General features: G+C 42.2%; 1 protein-coding gene across 8 annotated transcripts in view; it reads left to right on the top strand.

The window, feature by feature from the left end:
• NFYC (nuclear transcription factor Y subunit gamma) overlaps positions 1 to 23,390 on the top strand; it is an 83,100-nt gene that overhangs the window by 12,114 nt on the left and 47,596 nt on the right. For 2 of the 8 annotated variants that reach the window (XM_008265492.4, XM_070078682.1), the window contains exon 2: positions 11,025 to 11,082. The exons of 2 other annotated variants lie outside the window; for them this stretch is intronic. In XM_008265492.4, the coding sequence (XP_008263714.1) occupies positions 11,058 to 11,082 (25 nt within the window). In that variant the 5' untranslated portion in view covers positions 11,025 to 11,057. Of the gene's footprint in view, positions 1 to 5,850; positions 6,151 to 11,024; positions 11,083 to 23,390 lie in introns of those variants that run through there. 4 more of the 8 variants (XM_008265487.4, XM_008265490.4, XM_070078683.1 and 1 more) reach the window with 4 other exon arrangements.

The raw sequence follows: 23,390 nt of genomic DNA, 5'->3' as shown, positions 1-23,390 counted from the left end.
TGGCCCATCTTCTACTGCTTTCCCAGGCCATAGCAGAGAGCTGGATTGGAAGTGGAGCAGCTGGGACTCAAACTGGTACCCACCTGGGATGCTGGCACTGCAGGCGGCAGCTTTACCTGCTACGCCACAGCGCCGACCCCTACCTGTTGGTCTTAATTTTATTATTATTTATTATTTTTTTCAAATTCAGAATTTATATGCTATTTAAATTCCCATTTATATTTTTATTTGATTCTTTCTTTTTTTGGATAACATTTACCTTGTGCCAGTGCTGTGTTCCTTTATTTGAATAATGTTACTGCTCAGAATGTTTCTGGGCTTTCTTTGAGGATTATCTTCAGAACTTCTTTCAGATTCTCTTAAAAATATGTCAAGAGAATTTATTTTGTTTTTAACCTAGAAGATGACTTAATTTTGGAAATAGCTAATGGTTGGTTAGGACCAAGTTAGGTGCAGTACAGAGGTTAAAAGTTACCTTTCGGCAGCTCTTGATTTTCTTTGATTTGCTTGTAATGGTTTAACAAAGTTTGAACCAGAATTTAAAATGGAAGGATTTGTCATTAGAACAATCTGACTTTAGCTTCTTCTAAAGGCTCTGAAGCTCTTACTTCAGTGGACCAGTGTTCCTTGGCCATTATCAGTTGGAGCTGAGTGCTGTTTGCCCCTGTATAGGACATACACTCTCGTTTTCCTCAATCCCCACTGTACCCTATTTTTTTCATTGACATTGTGGCTAAAGCCAGGTTTAATTTATATCTTTGTGGGGGCTGGCGCTGTGGCAAAGCAGGGCGCCAGTTTGAATCCCAGCTGTTCCACTTCCAATTCCACTCTCTGCCATGGCCTGGGAAAGCAGTGGAAGATGGCCCAAGTCCTTGGGCCCCTGCAGCCATGTGGGAGACCCAGAAGAAGCTCCTGGCTTCAGATCAATGCAGCTCCAGCTGTTGCAGCCATGTGGGGAGTGAACCAGTGGATGGATGGAAGACCTCTCTCCGCCTCTACCTCTGTAATTCTGCCTTCAAATAAATAAATAATCTTTAAAAATTTTATATCTTTCTGCTGAGCACTGGGGATAAATGTGGCTCTTATTTATGCAATTGCTCTCTTCAAAAACTGTTTTCTGCTAATAGAGATATGTTAAAAAAATAATTATAATGTGTCAACGCTATCGTTAAGTGTGTAGTTAGATACCAGTGGAGCACCTCCCATATTCCAGGTATCCCATTGAATGTTTTCAATTATTTCTCTGAAGCCCCAGTGCTCCTTTGGGTTAATGTTGTTTTTTCATTTTACCAGTGAAGAAATGAGGCCAGAAACCCTTAAGTAACTTGGTCAAGATGAGGCATCTATAGTAAGTAGATAGGTAGCTGTGATTCAAAGGTCGTTCTTCTAAGAGCGTCATTTCTCCCCCACCGCCTCTGTGAGCTTTGAAGCTCGAACTGTGTTATCAGTCACCAGTCACCGTGTTTGTCTCACAGTGTGATCTCAGTGCTTTATAGCGTGAGAAGATGCAGTTGTCTGATGCAGAGGCTGCTGAGATCCCAGGCCAGGGAAGAATGTGCATTGGAATTCCAGAGATCCCATGAGGCTGTTAGCCTGCAATAACGACAGGCTTGAGGAGAGAAAGCTCTGCAGTAAGTGAATGGAACCGGCGCCAAATGGAAATTCAGGGATAATTTGAGTTCTCTTCCCTCTGTGGCTTGAATTCTATCAAGGTGACGGTTGATGAGAAATTGGAATTGTTTTTCTTGTAAACTACCAAGAACTAATAAAATTGGTGCCAGAGAATATCATTGGTTTAATCTGGTACATAAAAAGCAGAGTTGAGGGGCAGACTTTGGAATAACAGCCAGACCTCAGCCAGGGTTGGTGGTGAAAGACATAAAAACTGGAGAAGATTTTTAGTAGCAACTGGTAATCTTCCCACACAGCCCTTTATGGCTAAGGAGCTGGTTGCTGCAAGGCTGAAAGGTATTTTGGAGATAGAAGAGAGATTCCTTCAAAGTAGGGAGTAAGGGAGTTAAGATCCAGTTAGGCCAGTGCCATGGCTCACTAGGCTAATCCTCTGCATGTGGTGCTGGCACATTGGGTTCTAGTCCCAGTCAGGGCGCCGGATTCTGTCCCAGTTGCTCCTCTTCCAGTCCAGCTCTCTGCTGTGGCCTGAGAAAGCAGTGGAGGATGGCCCAAGTGCTTGGGCCCTGCACCCGCCTGGGAGACCAGGAGAAGCACCTGGCTCCTGGCTTTGGATTGGGGGTGAACCAACAGAAGGAAGACCTTTCTCTCTGTCTCTCTCTCTCTCTCTCACTGTCTAACTCTGCCTGTCAAAAAAAAAAAAAAAAAAAAATCCGGTTAGATCTGTTCCTCTTGGAGACTTAGCCACTCTGTATTGTAGGGAAGTTGGATTGGATGACATTTAGCACTTTCCATTGTTTCAAAGCTTATTTAGGCACAGGACAATATACTTTACATTTAGTAGCTCACTTAGTCCAGTATCACCTTATTAATAAGTGGAGGAGTCAGAACTTGAAACCAGCTCTGCCTGCCTCCGGGTTGTCTTGCCATACTAACTTAAGTCAGTGGAGCAGGGAACGTGTTCTGCCCAACTGCTGCCACCCTAAGCTGAGCTGCTTGCTTCCTTGCAGCTGATTTGGCGCTCCTTGTTGTGGGGTAAAGAGAATCCCTGGGATGGTTCAGGCACACTGTCGGCCTTCTGCTTTCTCCTGCCAGGTGGAGAACAGCTATTCCAAATCTGTGATGCAAACATTTGAGAAAAAATGTACGGTAGCTGTTAACTCTGGGTTGCTTCAGGAACTGCCCTGTAATGCATCCTCTTAGCAAAACCAGATGCTTGTTTAGTTGCCAGGTCAACTCACAGTCCCTTAGTATTTTTTTTAAATATTTATTTATTTATTTGAAAGTCAGAGTTACACAGAGAGAGAAGGAGAGGCAAAGAGAGGGAGAGAGGTCCTCCATCCACTGGTTCACTCTCCAATTGGCCACAACAGCCAGAGCTGAGACCATCTGAAGCCAGGAGCTGGGAGCTTCCTCCAGGTCTCCCAAGAGGGTGCAGGGACCCAAGGACTTGGGCCATCTTGTACTACTTCCCCAGGCCAGAGCAAAGAGCTGGATCAGAAGCCGGGACTCAAACCAGTGCCCATATGGGATGCCGGCCACTGCAGGGGGCGGCCTTACCCGCTATGCCACAGAACCGGCCCCAGTCCCTTAGTATTTTAATGTTTAATGTTAATGGTTTAGTTGTTAGTTGTTTCAAGTCTTAGTAATAAAATTTCTTTTGACTTACAGGGCACTGTTTTGTCAGATATTTGGCTAGGTCTGTAGCCGTCAGGTCAATTTTTTTTTTTTTTTTACAGGCAGAGTGGACAGTGAGAGAGAGAGACAGAGAGAAAGGTCTTCCTTTGACGTTGGTTCAACCTCCAATGGCTGCCGCGGCCAGCACACTGCGTCTGGCGCACCGCGCTGATCCGATGGCAGGAGCCAGATATTTATCCTGGTCTCCCATGGGATGCAGGGCCCAAGGACTTGGGCCATCCTCCACTGCACTCCCGGGCCACAGCAGAGAGCTGGCCTGGAAGAGGGGCAATTGGGACAGAATCTGGCGCCCCGACCGGAACTAGAACCCGATGTGCCGGCGCCGCAAGGCGGAGGATTAGCCTAGTGAGCCACGGCACCGGCCTGTCAGGTCAAATTTAATATTAGCCAGATTTCTAATTGTTGAACTAGTGAGGATGACTAATGATTTGTGCTTTCTGCACATATATGTGGCACCTAAACTTTCCTTGGATATGCCTTTAAGTGCTCCATCTCTTGGTTTTAGCAGTGTGGTGCGAAGGAAAGAATACCATTCTAGGAAGGACCTGGGTTTGCATCTAGATGTATGGCTAGGGACCGGTTATTTAACTTCTCTGAACCTCACTTGTCTAGAAAAGATCTTACTTACTGATCTAGTGAAACAGCTCTGTGGAGTCTAGGATATTTAGCTTTGAAGGGAGAAAGCAGATCTAAGGAAATTATTAAATAACTTAGATAATGGTGTGATGTTTCCATCTGAATGTCTCACTTAAAAAAAAAAAAAAGACATGTTCATTGATTTTACCATATTAGGAGCCTCCTCTTAAAACCTAAGCAGTTGGTCCCAAAATCCATGAGCAAATGTGACCACCACTGTTGAACTTCAGTACCCCCTGATGTCTTTAGTAACCACATTGAGTCAAATAAGGATACTCATAATATTTGTCCTGAGACAGTCCTGCTGCTTATTCTTGAAAATGTAGAAGTAACCTTTTTTTTTTTTTTAAAGATTTTATTTATTTACTTGAGAGGTAGAGTTACAGATAGAGGGAGAGACAGAGAGATCTCTCATCTACTGGTTCACTCCCCAAATGGCCGCAACAGCCGATCTGAAGCCAGGAGCCTGGAGTTTCTTCTGGGTCTCCCATGAGAGTGCAGGCCCAAGCACTTAGGCCTTCTTCTACTGCTTTCTCTGGCCATAAGCAGAGAGCTGATCAGAAGAGGAGAAGCCGGGGCCCTAACCAGTGCCCATATGGGATGCTGGTGCCTCAAGCGCATGCTCAGCTCACTACACCACAGCAGTAGAAGTAACCCTAAAAACTAAATGGGGCAGGCGGTTGGTGCATCTGTTAAGCGGCTGCTGGAGACGTTTTAGAATGGGTCAGTCCTAGCTCTGCTTCCCATTCCAGCTCTCTACTAATTAGCATCCTGCGAGGAAGCAGCTGGTGACCCAAGTAGTTAGGTCCCTGCCACCCTTGTAGGTGCTCTGGGTTGAGTTCCTGGCCCCTGTGGCTTTAGATTGGCCAAGCCTTGGCTGTTGTAGTCTTTGGGAGTAAACCAGAGAATAAGAGATCTCTGTCTCTCTGCCTTTCAAATTAAATAAACAAGAGAAAGAGAGGGAGAGAGAAAGAAGGAAAATTAACCAGCAACATTTTGTGACCCCCTAAATAAATTAATCCATCAAACTATAATCAACTTTTAACAATACAGTCACTGACACTCTGTATTCTTTGCCAGTTTTTTCCACCTTTTTCATTGTATTTCCTTCTTGGTTCCTGGTTGGCTTTTTGGGAGTGCCGCTGCCCCTGCCACTGTCATATATTATCCCCAGATTTTCCTACAGTTTGTGTTTTAAGATAAATTGCTTTGCCCTGGTACTAATCCGTGCTTTTAAAATTACTATAAACATATGATAGATACCTGTTAGAAATCCTGCAAATTATTCTATGGCCACTGGCCTCACTGCTTGTTATTGTTAGAGCTACTGAGGTATTGGGGGCGGGGGGCAGTTTTCTTTTTTTCTTTTTTTTTTTCCTTTCTGTTTAATGCTCCACGGAAAACTGAAGGTGATTATAACTTTCCGACCTTGTGCACATTGCTTCTCTGGTTTACTGCCATAGGATACTGTAGCAGTATCTTACAGACATCTTTGATGACCAATCAGAAGCAGTTAAATTACCTTAAATTTTTTAAATGGAACTCTGACAGCCAATAAGAAATCCCTTGGGTGGGAACTGTAACAACCCTTTCGCCTGATTTTCAGAACAATTCTAAATTTGCAGTCTCCTGTTTTGGAAGCACATGAGACTGTAGTGCATCTGCTGTGTGCATTTGCTGAGCATTTCCAGCATTTAAGTTCCCTGTAGTTTGAAGTCTGAATCTGACCCCTGTTCTGCTTCTCAAGGTAACTTTAAAACAGGAAGTGTACAAAGGAGGTAACTGATGACGTGAACAGCCAATCATGTCTTTGTGTTCTTAGCCGATAAAGCAGCTCAGCCAATGGGACTACTCTGGAGGCAAGGTTTGGTGTCAAATAGCATGCTAGATTGAATGCCTTTGACTGTTAAAGTGGAAGGAGGCTGCAGGGCTTCATTGGAGCCTCGGAGTTTTTCACTGAGGCAGGGGTCAGCTGAAAGACAAAGAAAAATGGCGAATAGTTTGCTGGGGGGTGGAGGGACAGCTGTTCGGGCTTTCACTGGAGTGGACATTCCAGACTCAGGTTTCTGCATCTCCTGCTGCCTTTTGTTTCCTCCGTCCTTTTGGGGGGGGAGGGATAGGAGTGACTTAAATTCTCCTAGTCCGAGGAGATATAAATAACTACATGTAAAATTAATGCAGTTCCCGGTAAGTTTAATTCTTTGTTTTGTGTTGAAATGATAGAAACTGTTTAGCTTCAGAGAGTGTAGACAAGTTGCACTGTTTCAGAAAATGGCCACTTTACATTCCATGCATACCTTTTGGTGCACCTAGAATACCTTGCTCTGTTTAGATGTTGCATGTCCTTCAACTGGGGTTTCTTTTCCTAGTTGAGTTTTGACAAGATCACGTACATGAAGAAAGGCTAATCATTTTTCAGGGGCACACAGAAGCAAAGCACTTTATCTTTGCCTTGGGTAAACTTAACTGTTTTCCAAATAATTTTCCTTTGTTCAAGTGCACTGAAGCTTTCCTACAGAATAAGCTGAGTTGTTGTCAGAGTTTTTCTGTTTCCATGTGCTTTGTTGACATCTGTGTTATCAGAGGTGGAAGAACACTATTGCTTTCGAAATTTGTGTGAAAATATAATTTGCACTGATGCAGGTTCTCCTGGCGAAGGCCCACATGTTAATGTGAGATTCTCCCATAACTTTCTTGATTTACCTGTCTTCTTCTGGAGTCTAATTACCATTAATTGATTTATTAACAATCTTTGTTGTAAAATGCACATTTTAGCTTGGAATGCTGGTTAGAAACATCCTACTCCAGGTATCTTTGCAGTGACAAGAGCAAGTCTTTTTCCATCAATTTCACATACTTTGTCAGGTGTTGATTTGGTTCTTTAAAATAATGTTAGCTAAATGCTTTTCATTTTCTGTGTGGAGTATTTAAAATGGTAATTTACCTGCAGTTTGTGAATAGGGAAGTTAAGAGTGCAAGCATTCTGTCTTGCCCTTGATACACCCCTTTAGTGATATGAAGCTAAAGTAGGTTGATAATCAGTAACTAACCAGTTCTTTTGAATAGTGACATCTTCAGTCCCTTGTGTTGAGGTCTGTAATATACCTGATTTTAAAAGGCAGCTCTTTGTTTTCTTTTTATTTGCAAATACGGAATGAAGGTCATTGGAACATTTCTGCAGCAGACTCAGGGTGAAGCAGTGAGCCAGCAGCCCTCGTTCTCTGGGCAGGGAAAATGAGCAGGCCCTGTTAGAGAAGTTTGGAGGGTGTGATTTGCCTTCCCTGGCCTCCCCTCTAGTAAAGGGTTTACTTAGAGTATCAGTAGGGGGTTAGATTTGGGCTCTGGTTGTTGGAATGGTGTAGAAGTCAAAGTTCCTGGATGCAGGCCTCTGTCGTTGCTCGAAAAAGTGACCTTGAAAAACTGCCGAGCAGTTAAAAGATTGAAGGACAAAGTTTGTACAGATTTGGACCGAAAAGCTCTATTTAAGATGAAACGAGACTGCTTCTGATGTTCAACTTGAGTGTTTAGTAGGAATATATTACAGATTCATATTAGTTTTCAAGCAGTAAGACAATAAGGCTGCATTCATTCCCTCTTCCACTCTTTTCTGTCCCCACCCCCGCAAGAACAACAGAATAAAAAAAAACTCTCAATCTTTTTGGTGTGATAGTTGAGTATCATAGTATCATGCCACTTGTCATCTTTGTGATCTAGGGGGTGCTTGGTGAAAAGTGGTATTTCAGGAGTTCAATGTTGCATTTACCAAACTTCTTTTGGGAGATTGGCGTGCTTATGGTAAGAAAATGTTCATTTTGGGAATGTAAGTCCTAAGAGAAAGGACTGCGTTAAAAATTACATTTTAAGGAATGATTATTTTAATTGAAGCTTACTTTTTAGAAGTCCTTGATTTATATGTTATCTGTTGGTTTCAGGTTTTTCTTATATGATTTAAAAAACTGTTGTAGATGTTGAGTGACCCTACTGGATCTGGATTAGAAGGCCTGGAGCATAGGAAGAAAAAGTTAAAGTTGGGGTACCGTATGAGGCCTAGGTAAAACTGTTGACTTGAGAACTTTATGAATTTAGTTTCTTGGAAAGCTGTCTAGCCTAGATTTTTTACCTTTTCAGGGTCAGGGACTCTCTGAGAATCTGACCCACCATCTGGAGAAAAATGAACGTAAGCATGCCTATGCAGATCTTCTGGTAGCTAAGATGTTTCTAGTGTATGTTGAACAGCATTTATATCAAACACTTTAGCCAGATAAGTGTTTTCCAGAGAAATAAAAACTTTACTTCCAGAAAGATCAGAGCTCTTCTAGAGCTAACTGTAACTTAACTGAGGTGACTGTATGGGTGGGTACGGGGCCTTAGATGGGGTCTAAGATTTGGATATTTATTTACTTTGATTAAAATATTTTGAGGCAGCACAGCACAAGCCTTTTAAAGTCAGGAAATGGTGTTCAAGTTCCATCCAGGTCGATTGCCAGCTTTGTGAGCTTGGACAAGTCAGCCATTTAGTGTCAGCTTCCTCATGTATAAAAATGGGACCCCAGACAGTGCCCTCTTACTTAGTGCTGAGTCTTGAATGAGATCATGTGTATTTGTGCTTTGGAAATTGTGAAGTACTGCATAAATATTAAGTTACTAATATCAGACTGAATCCAAACTATTGGGGGATTAAATGTGTATGAAGATAGGTGTAGCATCAGAGGGAAAAAATGCCAGTATTTAACATATTTACAGATTTTTAAAAAACTGACATCTCTTTTTAAACTAGTTCTGCATGCATTCACCTGCATATTCCTGTTTATGCAAGCATGACCCATTTGATGCATATGTTAAGTTCATTAAACCTTCATCCATTAAGATTCCTATGAAAGAATTTTAACTCTTTTGTCAAAAATTAAGGACCTCTTAGAATAAGATGAAAGGGGGATGCTGATTAGATTAGACTGAGGGATCTTGGAGTGAAAGCTGGGAGTCTGTTCTGATTAGATGTTGAAATTTGCATTATAAGGCAATAAGTTGTAATCATTGCAGATGTTTGCTAAGCAGAGTTACATTTTCAGTTTGTGCACCAAATATTTATAAAGTAAACTGTAGCCCTCTTTTATTTGCTTTGAGGTCATGTGATCTCCTTTCTGTCAGTCTTCAGCTTGCAATGTCCTAGCAAGCAAGTAAATGTTGAGATGAAGACTTTCTTTTTTACATAAATTGGCCTCAATAAAATCTAAATGCTAGTTTACATTTCATCTCATTGATACCTACTGTAAGATACCTCTAACATAAATGGTAGAAGCCCGTAGGGATTTCTTTACCGATTTTCCATGGCTAGTGTCATCTATTTTTAGGGCTTCCCTTTTTTTTTTTTCCAGGGGTGGGGTTGATATTTTGTGATCTATTTAATTTCCTGTCCTATTAAGTCACTTCCTCTCAGGCATGGTCAGTCAGTATTGACGTCAGCTCTTTTCTGTGCATTGAGTCATATCAGACAGGGTGAGATTTGGCAATATTGGCATTGGCTTTTCCAAATTAAGTCCCAGTTCCAGGGATATGGCTTTGTTTTTAAAATTTATTTTTTTTAAAGATTTATTTATTATTTACTTGAGAGAGTTACACAGAGAGAGGAGAGGCAGAGAGAGAGAGAGAGAGGTCTTCCATCCGATGGTTCACACCCCAATTGGCTGCAATGGCTGGAGCTTCTTCCGGGTCGCTCACGTGGGTGCAGGGGCCCAAGGACTTGGACCGTCTTCTACTGCTTTCCCAGGCCATAGCAGAGAGCTGGATCGGAAGTGGAGCAGCCTGAACTTGAACTGAACTGGTGCCCATATGGGATGTCAGCACTGCAGGCAGCTGCTTTACCTGCTGTGCCACAGTGCTGGCCCCTAAAATTTATTTGACAGAGAGAGGGAGAGATATCTTCCACCACTTGTTCACTCCCTAAATGTACACAACTGCTCCAGGTGGGTCAAGCCAAAACCAGGAGCTGAAAACTCAATCCACATCTCCCATGTGGGTGGCAGGGACCCAAGTACTTGAGGCATCATCTGTGCCTTCCAGGCTCTACTTAGCAGGAAACTGGATTAGGAGTGGAATTGAGAATTGAACCCAGGTACTCAGACATAGGCCACAGGCTTCCTAACTGCTGTCTTTTTTTTTTTTTTTTTTTTTTTTTTTTGACAGGCAGAGTTAGACAGTGAGAGAGAGAGGGAGAAAGGTCTTCCTTTTCTGTTGGTTCACTTGCCAAATGGCCACTATGACCAGAGCGCTGTGCCGGTCTGAAGCCAGGAGCCAGGTGCTTCCTCCTGGTCCCGCATGCGGATGCAGGGCCCAAGCACTTGGGCCATCCTCCACTGCACTCCTGGGTCACAGCAGAGAGCTGGACTGGAAGAGGAGCAACAGGGACAGAATCCGGCGCCCCAACTGGGACTAGAACCCGGGGTGCTGGCGCTGCAGGCAGAGGATTAGCCTAGTGAGCCACGGCGCCAGCCCCTAACTGCTGTCTTAACTTCCAGGTGCCCACAAGGATATGTATTTTTGGGGGAGAAAATAGTAGTCATGATTATTGAGGGTTTTTGTTCCTGACACAAGATGAGGTCTTCTCTTTAAGAAACTATAATGTTGTGGAGGTTTCAGTATTCCAAAATGATCCTTAAAGCTGACCATCCTTATCTACAATAATAAATACATGCAGAGTTGAGAATTGTGGGTAGGAGAGGATTTATGGGGGAGGGGAGCCACTGTAATCCAAAAGCTGTACTTCGGAAATTTATGTTTATTAAATAAAAGTTAAAAAAATAAATGCATACAGAGTTTCAGAACTTTTGAATGAGGCTAATGGAGTCATTTTGGAATCTAGTTTAGATCCCTTAGCATACAAGGGGAAATTGAGGCCCAGACTGTTGAGGTCCCCTAGTCAAGGTCTTTCATTTTTTAGTGACGGGCCTATGCAAGTTCAGGAATTGACTCCCAGCCAATTCATTGCATGTTCCTTTTATTATTCTAGGTTGTTTTGACTCTTTGTTTCTCATGTTTGTCTTCCTTTGGATGCATCTGTACAGGTTTTCTATTTGGACACAGAAGGAAAGTGGGCGATGGAAGAGATTCAGAAGTCTCCAGGTAGAGTCTGTTGGTTAGAAATCTGCTGTGGCAGCAGACTTAGCATTACTTTTGGGATCTCTTGCCTCAGCCAGAAAACTGAGAATCAGCTAGGAAAGTAATGGTGCCCACCTGGCTGAGATGTCCTACAGGGCTGGGTTACTTTTATGCATTACAAGGAAGTGTAAACTAAGGTATCTAAACAAACACCTGCATGCCAGGTAGCGTGTTTTGTTTTTGTTTTTCAGTAATGTATTTGAAGAACAAGCTAATTCCCAACCAGGTTTGGGTTTCATTCTTCAAGTCAGTCCTTAAGCCAACCTGTATTTAATAGGAAATTCTAGAGTCACTTTGTTTGACAAGACTAAAATAGGAATCATTATCAAAGTCACATTTTAACTATGCTGACTTTACTTTATTCTTCCAGCAAAGTGGTATAGTTGTGTGTGCCCATGTGGCTTTGGGTAGTTTGGGATTTGGCTTTTGTTATTGCTTTGCTTGTTTTCTGACAGATGATATTGTAAATTGAAAAAATTTTTTAAAGATTTATTTTTATTTGAAAGAGTTACACAGAGGGAAAAAGAGAGGCAGAGAGAGAGGCAGAGAGAGAGCTTTTCCATCCGCTGGTTCACTCCCCAGTTGGCCGCAATGGCCAGAGCTGCATTGATCTGAAGCCAGGAGCTTTTTCCAGGTTTCTCATGCAGGTGCAGGGGCACAAGGACTTGAGCCATCTTCTACTGCTTTCCCAGGCCATAGCAGAGAGCTGGATCGTTAGTGGAGCAGCCGGGACTTGAACTGGTGCCCATATGGGATGCCGGCACTGTAGGCAGCAGCTTTACTGCTACGCCACAGTGCCAGGCCCCTGAAAAAAATTTTTTTAAATATTTATTTATTTGAAAAGCAAAGTTATAGAGGGAGGAAGAGACTGAGAGAAAGATCTTCCATCTGCTTGTTTACTCCCCAAGTGGCCATAACAGCCAGGGCTGTGCCAAGCAGAAGGCAGGAGAACTCCATCTGGATCTCCCATGTGAGTGGCAGGGGCCCAGGTGCTTGGACCATCTTCCACTGCTTTCCCAGGCACATTAGCAGGGAGCTGGATCAGAAGTGGAGCAGCCAGGATACTAATCTGTGTTCACATAGGATGCCAACATCACAGGTGACAGATTGACCCACTATGCCACAACACCGCCCTCCACCCTCCAAATTTTTAATTTTTCTTGTTGGAGTCAGGGCTGTGGCATAGTGGTTAAACTTCTGCCTGTGGTGCAGGCATCCCATATGGGTGCCAGTTCGAGTCCCAGTTACTCCACTTCCAATCTAGCTCCCTGACAATTGCCTGGGAAAGCAGTGGAAGATGGCCCAAGTGCTTGGACTCCTGAACCCACATGGAAGACCTGAAAGAAACTCCTAGCTCCTGGCTTCGGATCAGCCCAGATCCGGCTGTTATGGCCATTTGGGAAGTGAACCAGAAAATGGAGAATCTCTCTCTCTCTCTCTCTCTAACTGCCTCTCAAATCTTAAAAAAAAAAAAAAAAAAAAAAGACATAGTAGGATATATATGAAGCATTAATTAAAATAAATTTTCATGAACAAAAGTTAACTTAATTGAAACATTGAAGGCTTGGATGATGTAATTTAGGTAATATTTAAATCATAAATTATAGTGTAACTTAAAGTACTGAAAATTATAATAGACACATCTGGATAGAAAATATCTCATGTGTGCATTTCCCAGAAATTTTTTTTAATCTATTCTTCCTGCTGCTTTAATATTGGGCCCAGTTTAGAGCCTGGTCAAATTCTATTTATTATCTCCCTTACCTTACCTTCCTGTCTCTCCCCTCCACATGCTGAAGACAGACGGACCCTACTGTTCAATAATGGACCAGAAGATTTTTTTACTTGCAGTATTTATTATAAATTAAATTACAGTTCAGTACCCTGCAGTGAAAAAGGGCAGCTGAAGGATAAGAAATAAAGGTAAATTACAGTGTAAGGAAGAACTAGAGGAACAAGTACACCTAGTCAATGTTTAACTTTAAAGTGGCATAACATAGTTTGTGACCTTGTGTTCCTTTGTTCAAAGAAATACTAAAATAACCACAGCGAATAACAGTGCTGGTTCACTGGGTTATCATTTTTTTTTTCTTGAAAGTACTATTGTTTTGGTCTGTCTCCATAGTTTCAATTAGATAGAAAACTAATGGGAAGAACGGCTTGACTGGAAATACCCAGATAAAATGAATTTTCCCTTTATCTGCCTAAGCTACATAGTTCTTACCTTTGAGGAAATACTGAAGTTAGATGCTTTACACTTCTTTTCACTAATTTCCCATGCATGCATGTCTTTTCTGTGGAGATGAAAAATGTGTACAAATAAAATCTTAGGCTCTGAGAGTCTGGTAGGAGAGGTTGATGGTGTCTATCAGCTGTAGAAATGGATGTGAAAAATGTGAGCAAAGAACATAGAATTCAGAGGAGGGGAAACCTTGGCTCAGGAGTGAAGGAAGGCAGTTGAGCCGGGTGTTGTACTCAGGGAGGTAGGAATGGGCATTCCAGGCGTGGGGAGCAGCAGGAGCAAGATCATAATTCAGAAAGCACAGTTGGGCTGCACTGCTTAGCGCATAAGGAGGTGAGCTAAGGATAAGAGGGAGTAGTAAAAGAAAGAAGTCTGGAAAAGTAAGTTGGAGTTGGATGTAAAACAGCTTTAATTGCCAGGCTTAGAAATTTGAACGGTACTTCCCTTAACACTGGTGACCATTGACGATTGTGGGGTAGTAAATGGATGTGATATTATTAGAACTGTGCTTTTATGGAGTTTGTTATGTATCTTTATATAGAATGAGCTTGAATAGAAGACACAAAATCATGGAGAGTGCAGTCAATTCATACATCAGGTTCGCAGCCCTTACAGATAGTAGGAGTTAAAATAGGTAGTAATGTAAACAACTTAGAACCATCCAGTAATTACTAGCTGTTATCATCTTTATTATTATTACTTATTACTATTATTTATTATTATATGGAGGTGATGAGGACCTCAACAGAAATACTGACAATATGAAGAAAAGTCAGGAGATGGCTGCTGTTGGACATGTTACTACAGAATTTAGCAGTTAGTTAAAACTGAGGAACAGAGGAGAAGGAGGGTAACTGGGATAACTCCCATTTCAAGCCTGTGTGACTGATGCATAATCAAACTATAAGGAGCAGGTTTCGATGTGTGGAGTTTCAGTTCTGCTTAGTTTTACATTTGGAGATATACAGCAGGCAGTTTGTACATGTGGCACTGGAGCTTTGGAGAAATACCAAAATCGGTAATGCGTCTTTAGAATTTAAACTCTTAGAGGTTACAGCTGAGTTTGGGAGTTGAATGAAAGAGAATCAAAGGAGAGAATGGACAGAAGGGTAGTTTCATGTCAAAGATGTAAAGTTGATAGATCCAGGAATGAACATGGAATCCTAGGTGAGTATCCTGTGAGGCTTGATTGTATACTCCTATTATCTGAGTGTGGACCAACCATATGAGTTACTATTCTTTATTCTAAAATGCTGATGTTCACTTTTGAGTGTTATTTTAGTTTAAAATTAGAAAATGGGGCTGGCTTTGTGGCTCAGAGGTTTAAGCCACAGCCTGTGATACCAGCATCCCATATGAGCACTGGTTCGAGTTCTGGCTGCTACACTTTTCTTTTTCTTTTTCTTCTTCTTCTTCTTCTTCTTCTTTTTTATTATTTAAAGATTTATTTATTTGAAAGGCAAAGTTACAGAGGAGGGGGGAAGGGAGAAGTCTTCCATCTGCTGGTTCACTCTCTAGGTGGCCAAAATAGCTAGAGCTGTGCCAATCCGAAGCCGGGAGCTTGTAGCTTCTTCTGGGTCTTCCACGTGGATGCAGAGGCCCAAGGACTTGGGCCATCTTCCTCTGCTTTTCCAAGCCATAGCAGAGAGCTGGGTCTGGAAGTGGAGCAGCTGGGATTTGAACCGGTGCCCATATGGGATGCTGGCACTGCAGGCTTTACCCACTTCGACGCAGTGCCGGTCCCTGCTACACTTTCAATCCAGCGCCCTGCTAATGCTCCTGGGAAGGTAGCAGAGAATGGTCCTAATGCTTGGGCCCCTGCCACCCATATGGGAGACCCGGATGGAATTCCAGGCTGCTGACTTCAGCCTGGCCAAGACTGGCTGTTGCAGCCATCTGGGGAGTGAACTGGTGCATGGAAGAAATCGATCTCTATTTTTATCTCTCTCTCTTGAACTCTGCCTTTCAAATAAATAAGAAATAATTTAAAAAAAATCTTTTTTAAAAGACTGGAGAATATTGGGGCTGGCGCTGTGGCACAGTGGGTTAAAAAAAAGCCCTGGCCTGAAGCACCGGCATTCCATATGGACGCCGGTTCTAGTCCCGGTTGCTCCACTTCTGATCCAGCTCTCTGCTATGGCCTGGAAAATTTGTGGAAGATGGCCTAAGTCCTTGGACCCCTGCACCCATGTGGGAGACCCAGAAGAAGCTCCTGGCTCCTGGCTTCGGATCGGCACAGCTCCAGCTGTTGTGGCCATTGTGGAGTGAACCATCGGATGGAAGACCTCTCTCTTTCTCTACCTCTCTCTATAACTCTGTCTTTAAAAAAAAAAAAAAACCACACACACACAAAAAAAAAAACAAAAAAAACTAGAGCATATAACTCCCTATTCAGGCATGCATCAGGAAGTACAGATACCATTGTTAGCTCACATCTTCCTCAGAATACTTTGAGCACCATGTGTGTGTGATACCTGTTCTTGTGACAGGTTGAACTGAGTGAGGATGTCAGTATCAGCTCATAGGCTAAATATTCAAAAAACTTAATATTAACTTTTTCTCTGTGTGCCATAATACGTGAAAGATTAGAAATGCTTCACTAGTAGGCTAAACAGCTGCTTGGGACACCGGCATCCTATATCCAGGTGGCAGTTTGAGTCCTGACTACTCTGCTTCCTGCTGATGCAGCCTGAGAGGCAGCAGATGATGACTCCAGTGCTTGGGTCCCTGCCACACATGGGAAACCCACATGGAGTTCTGGGCTCCTGGGTTTGTCCTGATCCAGTCCTTACTGTTGCAAATGTTCAGGGAGTAAACCAGTGGATGGAAGATCTCTGTCTTTCTCTCTCTGTATCTCCTCACATACACACAACATATCTTCATTCAGTGCAGAGACTAGCTTTTGCTTTCCAAGTTGACTTGAGCTTAACTCTTACTGATGTTAGCTTTGTAAAGTCTCAGATAGCAGCATCCTACGTGCAGCCAATCAAAAGTATGTGTATGGGAGTTTGGCAGCATTTGGTTAACCAGTAATTGATAGCCACATGATCATGATACATCAGTAGGCAGCACACACAATTACCAGAAATGGGACTAGGATTTAACAGAATTTTCAATGTAAAGCACCTATAATTAGTTTCTAGGCTAAGCATATTGTAATTATCCTCCATCAAAAATAAAGGCAGTAAGAAATATTTCATTAGAGAAACAGTGGTAAATTTCCACCTACCTTACGTGGTTTTTTTATATCTTAAATTCCACGATTATTTTTCTCCTGGTGATTAACTGGGCAGCTACCCACGAAGCTACCCTTGAAGGTGATTCAGCAGTGTAATAGTATGCAGTGTTTATAGGAAGCATAGTACCTTAGAGTTAATGAAGTGATTTCACACTCATTCTCTGACTTAGTATTTACTTGTTGTAGGAAGGACAGAAGATCATTATCCCATTTTGGGGGTTTGGAAGCAAGAGGGAGGGCCTAATGACACAAGCCCTATCTGTGCTTTGCATTGTGCCTTGTTGCTGTGTATTAAAAAACCTATCTATGGTGTGTCTATCTTATGGAACTGATTCTGCCTCCCATTTTCCCTTTTTTGGTACTTGCTCCTCCCCTAAAAGTCACACATTAAAAAAAAAAGAGAAAGGTGGGCATTTGGCTCACAGATCACGACACTTGGGACCCTGTATCCCATGTCAGAGTGTCTGCATTTGAGTCCCAGCTCTGCTTCCAATTCCAGCTTCTTGCAAACGTGCAACCTGGGAGGCAGCAGAGGGTCTAAGTAACTTGGATTCCTGCTACCCACATGGGAAATCTAACTTGAGTTATAGGGCCTGGTTTTGACCTGGCCCAGCCCTACCTGTTGTGGACATTTGGGGAGTGAACCAGCAAATGGAAGATCCTCTATGCATATCTCTCCCTTTCAAATAAAAATACAAATAAAAATTTTAAACCGGCACCGCGGCTCACTAGGCTAATCTTCCGCCTTGCAGCGCTGGCATACTGGGTTCTAGTCCCGGTCGGGGTGCCGGATTCTGTCCCAGTTGCCCCTCTTCCAGGCCAGCTCTCTGCTGTGGCCAGGGAGTGCAGTGGAGGATGGCCCAAGTGCTTGCACCCATGGGAGACCAGGAGAAGCACCTGGCTCCTGCCATCGGATCAGCGCAGTGCACCGGCCGTGGCGGCCATTGGAGGGTGAACCAACGGCAAAAGGAAGACCTTTCTGTCTCTCTCTCTCACTGTCCACTCTGCCTGTCAAAAAAAAAAAAAAAAAAAAAAATTTAAATGATTTATTTATTTGAAACACAGGGTGACAGAGAGGGACAAAGAGACCTTCCATCCACTTGTTCATTTTCCAAATGCCTATAACCGCTAGGGTTGGGCCAAGCCAAAGCCAGATACCGGGCACTCCATCCAGGTCTCCCATGTGGTTGATAGGGACCCACGTACTTCGACCATCATCTGCTGTCCCCCAGGTTGTACATTAACAGGAAGCTGAATCTGAAGTGCAGAGTAGCAGGGAGTCAACCCAGGCACTCTGACGTGGGATGCAGGCATCCTAAGCTGTGCTTTACCCTGCTGCTGTGCCACAACACTTCCAAAATAAATTAAAAAAAAAAAAAAAGAAAAAAAATCAGTTTCCCCAGAGTTCTCACAGAATCTTTATACTTAACAATTTAAACCGAAAAGGAAATAGATTGTTTCTAAAAGTTTTCGTCCAAAAAGATGAAAAGCCATTTTTCCTCTTAGAATAAGGCATAATACAAATACATCCTATTGAGCACTCTCATGTTTTTAGGAAATTGTCTTTGGTGAATCTCAAATTCACTAAGGTCAGGTAAGTAGTTGAAGGACCTTTTTCAAAGAAATACTTGGTTAGAGTTGTGTCAGGTGTTCTATAGTGTTCCTTAGCTCTGCAGGTTCACACTTTGTGGTATATACTGAACAAATCCCAAGTTTGGGTTCTTGAGTTGAACCACGTTGATTGGTATTTTTAGATGAGTCATGGTGTTCTTAAATAATCAGTTGCTTTAGATTTCCTAGCTCTGATTTGTAATCCTTGTTTCACCCCTAGTAGGGTAGTTAGAACAAAGGAATTCTGATTTCTTGGAGTGATGGCTGCATAATTAAAAATAATGTTATCACTTTGTTCACAATGTAGCAATAGCTTTAATTTTGAAGCACTGCATAGAATTTAGCCTGATGATTCCTCTTCTAAGTGTGCATTTCCAACAAGGGTAAGGTTGTTCTTCTGAACTATAGTGAAGGGGCCAGTATTTCAATGTAGTGTGTTAAACAGCTGCCTGCGATGCTTGCATCACATTTGGGCACTCGTTCTGAGTCCTAGCTGCTCTACATCTGATCCAGCTCCCTGCTAATGTGCCTGGAAAAGCAATGGAAGATGGCCCAGGTCCTTGGGACCCTGCACTCATGTTGGAGACCTGGAAGAAGCTCCTGGCTCCTGGCTTCGATCTGGCCCAGCCTTGGCCATTGCTGCCATTTGGGGAGTGAACTTGTGTATGGAAGATTCTCTCTCTCTCTCTCTTTGCCTTTCCCTCTCTCTTTCTCTAACTCTGCCTTTCAGATAAACAAAAAACAAATCTTTTTTTTTTTTTTTTTTTTTTTTAAAGTGGACTATAGTGAGAAGATAGTGACTTCCCATTAGCAGGCATTCCCTCACCCCCACACACAGTAAACTTGATCTGCCAGGTCTTTCCATCTCCCTATTGGTTGGTGACCAGATGGTCTAGTCTCACTGTTTGCTGGGAACTACAGCTTAACAGGCCTGAAAAACTTAGGCTTTCTTGTTTATACTTTCCACTTTGAAATATGTGTGAATATGGCATCTTGGCATTTTCAAGTACTTTTTTTTCAGGAGAACGATCAGGAAAACTAAAAGTAAAAGCCTTGGTGGATTTATGTGCCAGGCTGAGAAAATCTATAGGATTTTGGTCCTCTGTTGAGTTACCGGTTGTAAAGACAGAAGAAAACATTTGGTGGATGAGCTCAGAATCAGGGGACATACTTTTAACTCCAGTTCTGGCGTGTACTTGTCTTGTGACCTTAGCTAGGTACCTCAGTCTCCGTGAATAAAGTTTATTTGTTAGATGCTAATATTTTTATCTCTGCTGCCTGTCTTACGTGTTCATAGCCAGAAACAAATGAGATAATGTGAAGCTACTTTAAAAAGTGTGAAGTGTGTACACATGTAAGGGATTAGCATAACCATCTCACTTATGTTGCACTCTTTGAAGTGGTCTTTACATTTTCCATTCCTGACAGCTGTATACATGGAAGGGGGAGATTTAAGGTTTGATTGGCTTGGGTGATTTGTTTCTTTTCATGCTCTTTTTCTTCTTTCTTTAAACATTTAAATCAGTGATAAAAGACACTAAGCAGAGGGCAGACAGAATTCACAGTGTGTCTGTGAGTCAGCAGAATCCATAGCTAAATCAATACTGCCAAGCTCATATTGACATTCTTATAACACCCACCAGGTTTTTAATTGAGAATTCTGTGCTCCCTGCTCCCCCTAGTTTTTAGACAGATTAATTTACCGGCACAATTTTCCATTTTCCAGTGGAGCCTATGATTAGATAATTGTCTACATTTATGCTACATTTTCTAAAATAGAACAGATTTCTCTCCAGCCCCATTTTTCTTGACTCTTGTATTGAACTGCTACACAAAGGTTACTGTACAACTGAGTACAAATACTTGAGAAGGAATTTCTCCATATGCAAATTTGAAAGAAAAGAACCCACAGTGAGCCCAAGGATACTTAGGGTCTTAAAATAGTTCTTAAGAAGCTTCTGTTTGTTCACTCAGTAAACGGGTATCAAATCCCCACTGTGTGGTAGGCCTGTTTGCCTTAGGATGTGCCAAAACCAAAGATAATTATGTAAGAATTAGGAAGATAATAGGAATGTGGAAATTTTAGGCTTAAAAATAATATACAAAAAAAATACATTGTACAAGCAAGTCTTAGAATGCTAATTGTAGAAATAGAAATAGATTGGATGATGTACTGAGAATGGTTTTTGGGGGGAGAAAAAGCATTTAGTCATCACTGACTAGTGAATGTATATATTTAACTTAATTTCCTTACCTTAAACTTTGGTTTCAATCTATGAGATGGTCTCAGAATTCCTGCTTTCCAGAACATGTTTCCTTTTCTCCAGGATCCTGGATAGAGATGAAGAGCCAGCCAGAGCTCTCCAGAACTCAAAACATAATGTTTTTCTTGGGTGTTGGGGGCAGGTGGGGTCAAGTGGCATGGAGTGCTGCCTGGACTCTGGGTTTCCTCTGCCTTCTAACTTAGGTAAGATTCCTCCCAGGAGACGAAACAGCCACATACTCCTAGTTCGTAGATTTCTAAAGTATTAAGTTTAAATGTTTTTGGATTAGTCTGGAGTAAAAACCTGTGTAGTCACTGATCATAGACATTCTCAGGGATTTAAATTTGGAGCATTTCTAGTCATTTTCAGCTGGATTCTTAGCATGCTTGGGACTAATAGATTCATTCTAAATTTAGTAATTTGAAGGGCTTTAAAATCATTTCATATTTATAAAAGAGATGAAAGAAGATATTTCTCCGTTTTAATACATATTTCCATTCATCTGAAACTTTTTTCTTTTTTTTAAGAAATATGTTAAGAACAAATTAAGTAGTCCAGATTAGGGGGAGAAAGAAGTGAGCTGGGTCACTAGCTATAATACATAATGGGGATTAATCTGTAGGCTCCGTACTGTGTCTGGGACTATTCAGGCCAAGGGTAGTTTTTTTGCCTAGTCTGACATATGATAATATGATACCATCTGGCATTGGTATGGTGCTCAGGGTTTTTTAGGCTTTCTTACATGTGTGATCCCATTTGTATGTTAACTGCCCTATAAGGTGCTACTTAATGTAAGTGAACAATGGCCCCAAGAAGTTAAGTGATTTCCCCAAGATCATAAATGGACAGCAGGTTAGTATCCCGAGAGCAAGAACCCTCAGGTCTGGTGCATTTTATTTCTGTTTTACCTTGTATTTTACTGGCCCCCATTGTTTGCAACTGAGTATACCTAGGTGCTTCTGACTCCCCTAGAGACAGCTCAGGGGAAGGACAAAATGAAAATGGCACCAGCCCTGTGGCATAGCTGGTACCTGCGGTGCCAGCATCCCAAGTGGGCTCCTATTGAGTCCTGGCTGCTCCACTTCTGATCCAGATTCCTACTAATACTCCTAGGAAAACAGTGGAAGATGGCCCAAGTGCTTGGGTCCCTGCACCCATGTGGGAGGCCGGAAAGAAGCTTCTGACTTAGGGCTTGGGACGGGCCCAGCTCCAGTTGTTGTGGCCATTTGGGAAGTGGATAATTGAATGGAAGATCTTTCTGTCTTTCTTTCTCTCTGTTACTCTGCTTTTCAAATAGGTAAATAAATCTTAAAAAATAAAGAGTAAGAGAAAACAGAAAAATGCCTATATGGTAAGAAATAGCAGTGTATAAGCAGCTTCTCTTCTTTGCCACAGATACTCAGGATCAAGTGGTTAAACATCTCCTGAGCTAAGGATTTGAGTCAGTGTTCTAAGCCAAAATTGCTTATTTGTCTCAGCAGTCTGAATGTGTGTGTGCACACACACACACAACATTAAAACAGTGCAAAAATTGTGAGTGAATAAGCTGTAATAAATCAAGATCATAATTCAAAATTTTAGGGCTTTTGTATTTTAAAAAATATTTTTATTTATTTGGCAGTGACAGAGAGGATGGTCAGAGAGGGAGAAAGTGAGGGGGAGAGAGAGAAATCTTTTAGCCCCTGGTTCACTCCCCAAATGGTTGTATGGGCTGAGCCTGGGCCAGGACAAAGCCAGGAGCCTAGAACTCCATCTGGGTCTCCCATGTAGGTGCAGGGCCCCAAGCACTTGGGCCATCTGTTGCTTTCCCAGGCACATTAGCAGGGAGCTGGCTTGGAAGTGGAGCAGTGGGGACTTGAACAGGGGCTCCTATTTGGGATTTTGGTGTTACAGATGGCAGCCTAACCCACTGTACCAGAATGCAGACTCTGAGCCTTTGCATGTTAATTTTTATTTATTTGCTTATTTGGAGGAGATAGACAGATATACAATGTTCCCATCTACTGGTTCACTTCCCCAAATGTCCCCAATGGCTGTGACTGGCCTGACCAAAGCTGGGAGCTAAGAACTCAATCCAGGTCACCCACATAGTGGCAAGAACTCCATCACTAGGGCCACCATCATTGTCTCTCAGGGTTCACATAAGCAGGAAGCTGGATTCAGGAACTGGAGCTGCTTATTGAACCCAGCTACTCTGTATATGGGATTTGGGTATCTTAACCTTTAGGCTGAACACCCACCCCACTTTAGTATTTCTGATTCCACCATTTACTGTATTATGACCTTGAGGAACTAAGGTTGCAAAATCCTTCACTCAAATTCACCATTATATGTGTGTGTGTGTGTGTGTGTGTTTGTATGCACATATATAATAACACTGGAAGAGGCTCCAAATGCCAAAAAAACAAAGTACAGAAAAGCTAGTTGCCTGGTTTGATTGGTTTACATTTTGTGTATGTTTAAATATTTGACTATACTTCATAAAATTCATGCAGATATTGCATTTTAATCAAAAAAGTTTTTAATAAAATATATCCGGTCATCAGCACACCATGTAAAACTGGGATAGTATTGATAAACTTAGCATTAGCTAAGTGAAGGTCAGTTGGGGATAATGTGTGTGGTAAGTAGTTTGTAAACTCCAGACTCTTTAAGTTGGCATCTTTGGTGCATTCTTCAGAATCACACCTCTCCTGCACACACGCAAACACAGCATCTCACTAGATGGTTATTTGTGAATCTCAGAAGAGACCCAGTAAATCAAATGGCTCTTTGTTCTAGGATATAACTTAGCATGGGCTACAGGCACTGTTTTTACTCCAACTCGTGTCAGAATTGCCTTTCAGGATGAGTCCTGAAAAACCAGTTACTCATCATTCCTTTGCAGGAGTTTATTTACTCTCCTAAAGGTAGGGGG

This window comes from Oryctolagus cuniculus, chromosome 7 (assembly GCF_964237555.1).
Source record: "Oryctolagus cuniculus chromosome 7, mOryCun1.1, whole genome shotgun sequence".
In the NCBI taxonomy this organism is placed as follows: Eukaryota; Metazoa; Chordata; class Mammalia; order Lagomorpha; family Leporidae; genus Oryctolagus; species Oryctolagus cuniculus.
Note: the sequence above shows the minus strand (reverse complement) of the source record. Positions and strands in the feature narration are given on the sequence as shown.